The 9,622-nt window shown below is 41.4% G+C and overlaps 1 protein-coding gene across 1 annotated transcript; it reads right to left on the reverse strand.

The window, feature by feature from the left end:
- Positions 1 to 478: 478 nt before the first annotated feature.
- Positions 479 to 9,228, reverse strand: ADGRF4 (adhesion G protein-coupled receptor F4). Its single transcript, XM_061989591.1, is given in 9 exon segments — positions 479 to 528; positions 3,510 to 3,570; positions 3,674 to 3,731; positions 5,698 to 5,993; positions 5,995 to 6,829; positions 6,878 to 7,185; positions 7,769 to 7,929; positions 8,059 to 8,088; positions 9,150 to 9,228. Coding segments are annotated over 9 exon segments (1,878 nt in total).
- Positions 9,229 to 9,622: the final 394 nt, after the last annotated feature.

Raw genomic sequence — 9,622 nt, forward strand, 5'->3', positions numbered from 1 at the left:
ACTCCTCAGCTCATTTGCCAGAGTATTTTTCTCCCTTTTCAGTAAAAGGGTGTTGATGACATTAAATAGTATCATTTCAGTTAAATCTTCTATATTTCAAACATGTGAAGCCACGGGAGGATGAGTGACTTCTGACTTGAGTAATATCAGCTAATATTAAAGCATTTATCTAGGTTTTTTTTTTTTGTTTGGCAGAGGAGAAGGACCAGTTATTAGAAACAATAACAATATTTCTCATTTATTTCCATTAGAAAGCATTGAGTTGTCCTGACAAGAGATAATAACATTTCTATCAAAGCTTTCATTAGAAAGGGTTCCTCAGAGCAAGGACTGTTTTTTCTAATGAAACCAAATACACACGGACAAACTGTTCCCTTGGTTTGCACATTCCATGGGATGTGGGAGATCTTCATCCACTTGATTCAATCCTGAAGCATATTCAAAATCTTGCTTGACCACATCTAAAGAGGGAAACTAATTATTTGCAGAGTGCTCTTTCTTGTTTGCCTCCATCATCATCTTGCAGGACTGGAAAAAGAACGAAAATAGCCCTGAAAAACCACAAAAGGGCTTTGTACAATTTCTCTGACACATGACTACCGAGACTGAGAGAACAGCTGTAATGCAGAAATAGAGTGACATTGTCCATCAGTCTGAGAGAAGAAATGGAAATGCTGAATACAGTGCCACCTAACAGAACGACTTTTGAACAAGGACAGTCAAAATCAGGTAGACAGTGCTCAACGTTTGCACATCAAATTACAAAACAAATAATATTAGAACGTCCCCACCTGCTATACAGCTCCTTATTGCACTGACATTAAAAAAACCAAAAAATTAAGCACTGAAATATCAAATGAGGACAAACTCTCCTCACAGCAGTTTTCACAAAGGTAAGAAACAATCTTTAAGGATCAGCATGTTTCCTCCAAGGGTTGCAACAACACTGGTAGTTTCCTGTTCCTGACAGCAGGTTCACAGCTTTTTCTCTTCTGGTTTTCATAATGCTTCTGGTGGTCATGCTCCAAGACAATGCTGTCCACACTCCAAGCTGGTCAGCCACTTCAGCTAATCTCAAACCGGAATTTCTGGGTAGGAAGTGCTCCTTTTCCTCTCACTGGTCAGATTCACTTAAGACAACTGTCCACTGCTAGGACTAGGAGAAAAGAAATCAGCAGGTCAAGTTAGATACATCATCCATTGAGGTTGAGGCTCCATTTCAAATAGGTGTCTCAGAGCCCTGAGAGAAATGCCACAAGATTGTCATCTAAATATCTGACCCAGAAGAAAGGCTCTTCTGAGTCTGAAGAAACTAGAAGATCTGAAGCAAGAGTCTCCATAACCCTTCTAGATGTTTTGCATATTCACCATTAAACTCCCAGATACACAGTCCCATTCTGAAAGTCTCTGAAACAAGATATATTTCATTTCTTATCTTTAACAATCGTTTCTAGTGTGACAAACTTTTCCAGTTCTAATGAGTCAAACTCCACATTTACGCCCAAGTTTACAGAAGCAAGTGACTAACATTGTCTTTGTTATGCAATGGTAAACACCTACATGCAGTCTCTCCCACCTAGGTGATTGACAACATCGACCTAAGTTCTTAGGCACATGCAGTCATGGTTCTAACATCAAGTTTTGCTCAGTGAGATCACTTAAGAGTTTTTGCAAAAGCTTTTGAGTCATGAAATTAGTGAAATTTCCACCTGTTGTTTCCAGAATATTATACTGGTGGTGACTTGAGAGAATTTAACCTTCAAAATTTCAATCCTGATCTAAAGCCTCATAAGATGTGAAACAGCTTCATTATTTAGATCCTGCATCTGTAAAAGCAGGAATTGCAATCTCAGTTTATGAAATTTGGAGGAGTCTCCAGGACTTCCTTTCTCATTTTCCTGTATTAGGTAGGAAACATCTAATTTTAGCAGAAGATTAGGGGTTGGTCTTTTTGTTTCTTACTGAGTTTTGGGGTTTGTTTTGTTACTTGAGTTTTTTGATTGGCTTTTGTTTTTTAAAGAGAGGACCTTCTGCACTACATTTAAACTTAGTATGTAATGGTAGTGCTGGATGTGGCAGAAGACTAAATAGGAGAGGACTCAGAAGCTGCACAAACATGCAGCTTCTTGTACCAAATGACCCAAAGCACACCAGACAATGCTGACATACAGTTTCTTTTACCACTCCATTTTTCCCCTCATAAACCCAAGTACATTTGGACACACTGTCACTGAAAGACACTCTGTAGCTTTCAATACTAGAATGAGGACTGAATAAATAAGTAGACTGGAGAAAAACAAGGAAATAAACTTATTTTCCAAAGTCCAAACTGAACTGACATGATTCCTTTTGGCAGATAGCTTGACCATTGCAGATGGTTCTTGTGAAACAGCTAGAAGGGAATCCCTTTCATAAATACAGCATGAAACCACTAAAGTCTTGGTAATCTAACAGCAGATAGACACTTCTAGCAGAGGTAGGAAACATGTAACACATGTAAATGATGTGAACACATCAGTTCTGCTGGCATTTTCCTAGGAAGCTGCTGAAACACAGTTGTTTCCTTGAGGTTTAAACATTTTCTTTTAACTAATTGTGGAGGAGTGGTTAAGGGAGAATGGACATGGATCCCAGGGTATAATGTTAGGCCCGATGGGGCAAGGCAATCTGAGTTCTAGTTATATGAATTTAATGCACAATCAAGACCAGAGTCAGAGCCATGGTTAAAGCAGTTGCTGTCACATAGTCAACATAGACAGCAGGCCGCTTTCTGCCCCTCAAGGTCGGGCTGTTTTCAGCTAACGAGCTAACAGCTCAAGGTGGAAAACAACTTTGGAGAAAAACAAGATGGGAAAATGTGAGGGAGCTTGCTTATCGCAGAAACCGCAAGTAGGATGAACATAAGAATGTAATCTATTAGCTGCTGTTGCTGAGCTAGCTTTGAAGCTGCTGTGTATATAAGTTAGAGCCTGCTCTCAATAAAGGAGAAGATTTCTGCTATCACTCACATTGAGTAGGACTGATTTTTTCCCACCCAGCTGAGAATCGAACCCTGGGTTGATCGCCACATGAAGTAGGCTTGGAGCTGGTTGTTCAGGCTTTGAGCCTGGGTTTTTCAGGCTTCGAGTCTGAGTGTTTCAGGCTTTGAGCCTGGGTGTTTCAGACTTAGAGTCTGGTTTCAGACCTAGAGTCTGGTTTCAGGCTTCGAGCCTGGTTTCAGGCTTCGAGCCTGGGTTTTTCAGACTTAGAGTCTGGTTTGCAGACTTCGAGTCTGGTTTTTCAGGCCAAGAGCTGAAAACTTTGCGGCAACTAATTGCCTTGATACTTAAAAAAAAATCAAGCTCTTATGTGTGCACAACATTGACTAGCACCTATCATATGGGATGGGCTCTGAGTAGTTTCCATCCTGAGATGACATTCAGCTAGAAGCTGAAAAATCCTCTGAAAACCTAGACCGGTCCTCCTCTTATACAGAACTGGGTGCTTTGTGAAGGTGGCAAATAGGTTACCAGATTGGGATTTTGGGCTTTGCTTTGATGAAAGGCAGTTCATCCTTAAGGATTCTCTTGTCTGCAGATTAAAAAAAATAAGTGAATAAATTAAAGGCAACAGTTTTTCAAAACGTAGAAAATGTTCATATAATCCAGAAAAAGTGCTGAGGTGATCCAAGTACTTTTCTGTCCAGAAGCGTTTCAAACAACAGGATGAAGAAGCCCTAAAAAATTGCAAAGCCAGTTAACAAAAACAGCAAAACCACATGTTGTTTCTTTTCAATCCTTCTATATGCTATTTCCTTAAGCATAGATGAAACAATGGCTTTGTCAGTGTAACCGATCTCATCACTTAAGAGTCAGGTAATAGCAACATGAACTGTGAGTTTACCCACCCAAGGTACTATGCGATGGCCCAGGAGGACAAAGACCATGGCAGATGGTTGAGAAGCCTGAGATGCACAGAAAAAAGGCAATGAAAATGAAAGCAAAGCCAACCAAAATGAAATCAACAAAAGCAAAGCAAAACAAAGCAAAAGAAAGCAAGGCAAAGCAAAGCAAAGGAAGGCAAAGGAGAAATGTGAAGCCAAGCTGCCAGCAACAGTTATCCAGAGAGGTTTGGCTGGGCAGCCCAAAGTGGTGTCCATCCAAGCAATGGCCCAGAAAGACAAAGACCATGGCAGATGGTTGAGGAGCTGGAGGTGCGCCTTCCCGGTCAAGCATCCCAGGGTGGTAAAAGTCTGGTGATGCAGGAACGGGGTCCAAAAGACCTGAGGATGGTCAGAAGCTGTGATGTAGCCTCTGGGGCAAACAGGCTGAGAAAAAGAGAAAAATATCCACAAACAAGACAATTTGGAAGAAGAAAAAGAAGAAGCAGCAAAGGAAAAAGGAGCAGCTACAATTAAAAAAGAAAAGAGAGTGAAGAAGAAAATGAAGAAGAGGAAGGAGAAGGAGTAGAAAAAGAAGAAGTGAACAAATAAAAAAGAAAAAATACACCGAAAAAAGCAATGAGAAAAAAAAAGCAAAGCTAGCCAAAGTGAAGCCAACAAAAGCAAAGCAAAGCAAAGGAAAGCAAGGCAAAGCAAAGCAAAGCAAAGGAAGGCAAAAAAGCAAGGCAAAACAAAGGAAGTGGTGTCCATCCATGCAATGGCCCAGGAGGACAAAGACCATGGCAGATGGCTGAGGGGCCCGAGATACTCTTCCCCTGTCGAGCACCCCAGGGTGATCAAAGTCCAGGGAGGCAGGAACGGGGTCCAAAAGACCTGAGGAAGTACAAGAGATGTGATGTAATGTCTGGGACAAACAGGCTGAGCAAAAGATGAAAATTTGCCAAAACAAGAAAATTTGAAAGAAGAAAAGGAAAAAGGAGCAGGTAAGAAAAAAAAAAAGGAAAGAAAAGAAAAGGAAATAAAAAGAGGGGGAAGACAAAAATTAAGAACAAGAAGAGGAAAGAGAAGGAGTAGAAAAAGAAGGGAAAATATAAACACAAAACAAAAAGAAAAAATACACCAGAAAAAGCAATTGAAACAAAAGCAAAGCCAACAAAAGCCAACAAAAGCAAGGCAAAGCAAAGCAAAGAAAGGCAAAGGAGAAATGTGAAGCCAAGCTGCTGGCAGCAGTTTGCCAGCGAGGCTTGGTTGGGGTTACTGAGTGAGCAGCCCAAAGTGTCAAGAATGGTTATATAACCCATGTTAATTTTCATTCCCAAATGGACTGATAGGTTACATACCGGGACTTTCTCAGCCCACTCAGTAGCAGTATTAGTGAAGAGTAGCTAAGGTAGACTGGATATGTAACAATCTGTCAAGTAACATTGGATGTTTAAACTGATGAGTTAAACAAAACCATCCTCAATGGCAAATGAGCATTTTTCTGAGAATTTCAAAGAATCACAGAATCATAAAGGCTGCAAGGGATCTAGTCCAATTTCCCTGCCAGAGAAGGGTCACCTACAGTAGGCCACACACTGGACATCAACCAGTGTATTTTTTTTGGTCATCTTAATTCATCACACTTTACACCAACTAGTTTGTTCCATTAAGATTCTGTGATTACCCAGTTGCATCTGTTATAAAATAGCTAAGCTGAAATAAAAGCTTAGATCCTGTTTATCATGCACAGCTCCAGCTGTCAGCCCCTCTTAGGTCTGTCATCTTTTACCAAATCCAGCAGAGGCTATCTCCAGCCTCTCAGATTTTAAGTAAGTGTGACATGGAATGCCTTAGAACGACTGCAGATGACCGTTGCTAGTTCAAACCCCCAGGTGAGACCCAGAAGAGGTGTCAGAAGGGCCACATTTTTGCTCATTCGGATCACGTTGCTCAAATCTTGTGACTTGCAGCCTTCTCCAACAGAGGGTCTCCCAGTCTCCACCACAACCACCACCACCACCACCACCACATTCACAACAATGATGTTCAGAGCAGGTACAACAAAGGCCAAACGGGCTTTCATCTCATACCAGTTAAGACAACAGGCTCCACTCCTTAAATATCCATTTTTTAGGTTCAGTAATAGCAACAGTGAGGATAGATATGACCAAGGGACATTCATAGCCAATTGAGAATGCTGTAGCTACAAATACAGATCTTGTTATCTTAAAAAACCCAAATAATAGTCCATAGAGAAACAAGAGGCCCAGGGTGAACATCCAAAAAAACAAGGCAAGATAGAAAAAGTGAAGGAAAAAAGTGTCTGCTACACACAACTGGTACTTCAGGGCTGTATTGTGCACAATGGCTGCTACGATGAACAGAACATCAGTGAGAAGTGAAGCGGTGATGTTGACCAAGCAGAAATGGCGCATGTAGGTTATGGCAGTCTTTGTAACATGACGCCAGACAACAGCCTCGATGACCAGGCAGAGAAGTAAGCTGAAAATGGAGAGGCCTAACCCCACACGGGTGATGTAATCCAGCACCGCGTTTTGCAGCACAGCGGGAGACGTCAAAATGGAGGAGGACTTGAAGATCCGGCAGTGATATCTGCAGATGCAAATGACACTGCTGATGTTGTCAGACTTCACTTGGCATGCCCTGTTATCCCATCTCCTCTCGGTGGAATGCCACCCGACGCACTGGGCCTTGACATTCTCCAGCTTAGACACCTTTTCAAAGACAAGCAAAAGATGCTGTAGCTCTTCTGGCAGAGACACTGACGACACCATCCCATTCACAAGCACAGGGTCTAACCGATTGGCTTCCAGAATGGCTCCAAGTGTTGGAAACGAAATGCTGATGGCTTTGGAAGCCTTGGGTAACTTCAAAAGCTCTTATTGTGGAACGATGTCATGGTTTGGTGTCATGGTTTGACATGATACCCTTTTCATTGAATAGTGGCTATAAAGACAAAAGACTGTAGGGATGCTCTGGCAAGCTCAGGAATGCCTCTTAAAGCCCATAAAAGTAAATACCTGCATTTTTCCTCTACTGACATTCTCTGATAGCAGCAGGGAAATCTTTAGCAATTCCACTATGTCAGCAATGTTTCCTGGAATGGCTGGTGAAGACAGGATATCTGGGATGATGCATGAAAAATCAGCTTGGCAGTTACTATTCCCAGGGTCAGCAGCACCAAAATATTTTGCTCCATCTCCAGGCTTCCCATGCACTGGCTTTCCTTCCCTTCCAAAAGGAAGGTATCCTCCAGCAACATGCCCTCCAGAGCTTGGAAGGAGTTCACATTCAGAAATCCTCTGGAGGGAGGAAAAGAAATTTGAGGAAATTAGTGAAGAGAATGAAAATGAAGCTACAGCTACACTCAGGAAAGAGGCGCAGTGCTGGGGTGTGCAATGAATGTGTGGATGACCTGAAACCCAGGAACAAAGCTCGCTTGAGAAGAATGTCTATACAACACATATGAAGGAAGGTGCAAGAACTAAATGCAGTGCCTTATTCTTGAAGTGGTCAGCATAAAGTTCTTTGTTTTGTAGCTGGGGGGAATTTACTATGAATCTTCTGATTATTACAGGTATTGCTGTTGCTCCTTTTTCAGGTTCATCTTTGTGTATCATTGTCTTGGTTTAGATTCACATGAGGAACATTAGTCAAGTGAATAAGGAAACTTCCTTTCTGAATCATTTTTCCACATAGGAATTTCCTAAATTTATTTCCCATTACTTTATTTAAGATGAAATCAAAACCTGTTTCAAAGTAATCTCTGGTTTAACATCTCACCCTTCTTCCCTTTGCTCAAGACTGAAAGCATTTGGAGTGAGGGGCTGTCTTTGCAAGAAATTATAAGCGTAGGACAAAGTAGATGCATATCAGTTACCTCACCTGAAAAAGGGATTGAATATCCAGGCTTGCAGAGTCATCTGTGAACATTTGCCATTTTCTGTCTTCCAACACAAAGCTTCTCTCCCCATGGAAGGAGGGGGAACAAGGCTGGATACAAATAGCTCCATTATCTTTGCAGGGAAGGAGATTTACACAGCTATCTGAAAAATCCAAAATCTTTGGAAGGTGTAAGAGAGCATACCATGGTGTATGAGGTATCAAGAGTGTGAAGTATTGATAACTGGTAACATTTCACAAAGAATTAACAGACACATACGTATTCACTGTACCTTGTTGATTATCAGCCTTTGATTTTTTACCTAGAACCTGAAAAATAAGAGGTGGAATGTAGGCTGAATTTTAAATTAAGTAAAGGTGACTGCTTGGCAGAAATCAAATAGTGACTTCATGGGCACAATAGAATCACAGAATTATTATGGTTGGAAAAGGCCTTTTAAGATCATCAAGCTCAACCATTAATCTCACATTGACAAGCCCATCATTAAACTAAATGACATCTCTCAGCAACTCATCTGTGTGTCTTCTGAATAGGGATGGTGACTCCTTCAAGTCTAGAAATACTTTCAAGGTCCAGAATGCAGAGCTCATGACCTCTTGCTCATACAGACCAATTGAGAACTCTATGACTTGTCTATATAGTTTGTCTCTATATATTAAGTCTTCAATTGCACCTTTCTGAAGAGACTTATTGCACTACTTGACAGCATCGCACATGCCTCCAGTAGTTAGTCCTCAGTCAAAAAGCCTGTATTAGTCTTAAGCTCTTCAGTATTTCTCATGCTGATGAGAATATGTCACTTGTTGATGAGAATGTGATCTATTTAACTTTCACTATACGACTGAAGCTACAGTTTTGATCCTCTCTTAACTGGGAAACAAACCCAAGGTAGCTGTATCACTCTCTGCAAGCACGACCACTTGATGGTACTGCATGTCATACAGCCAGGCATACTCCAGAACAGCCCGAATCACTGCTTGGTCAAATGGCCTATTGTCTGCAGCCAGATAACCCCTGCTAGTCTGGAAGCAAAGCTTGGCTACACAATGGCATGGAAACAGCACTGTTATTGCTGGGTCCAGCAGACTAAATAGTAGGTTTCTAACGCTCCCAAGAGTTGTGTTGGAGGTTGTTTGGCCTATTCTTCAAATACTTCAGAGCATTTTCTCCTGTAGTGATCAGACAAAGGCAATGATTTTAAATTGAAAGAGGGCAGACTTAGGTCAGATGAGGAAGAAATTCTTTATGATGAGAGTGGTGAAACACTGGAACAGGTTGCTCAGAGAAGCTGCGGATGCCTCATTCCTGGGGGTGTTCAAGGTTATGTGGGATGAGGCTTTGAGTAACCTGGTCTAGTGAAACTTAGCCTGAGAGCAGTGCGTGATGCAGCCGGGAAATACAGAGCCCAAAGGAGAAGGTAGTGGGCTGCCCTCACATCCATCACCTCACATTTACCACTTTCTTCCTGGAAGAAAGATATGTCACAGAAGGTCAGACATCTCCATTTCCACTTGAATGCAGTCTGCTTGCTAGTAAGAAAGCAGCTAAAAGCATCTCAAAGACTGTTCTTACTGGGCTTGCAAGGTGATTTTCAGACACTTATCATTTATTATTTTTTTTACTGAGAATGGTTTGTGAACCTTTTCTTTAAAAAACAAAATAAAAAATCTGTCTAACACTGGAAGTTACTGCATTAACTGTAAACTGCAAGGCAGATATCTTATTAAAGCAGTTCAGTCCTTTTTGAAGTTATTTAAGACAGACTTGTCTCCGCTGGGTTCAATGCTGCTCTTCTCCTCGGGTAGCTCTTGATGAGACCTGCCATGTGAGGTAGG

The sequence above is a fragment of the Colius striatus genome, chromosome 2 (assembly GCF_028858725.1).
Source record: "Colius striatus isolate bColStr4 chromosome 2, bColStr4.1.hap1, whole genome shotgun sequence".
Taxonomy (NCBI): domain Eukaryota; kingdom Metazoa; phylum Chordata; class Aves; order Coliiformes; family Coliidae; genus Colius; species Colius striatus.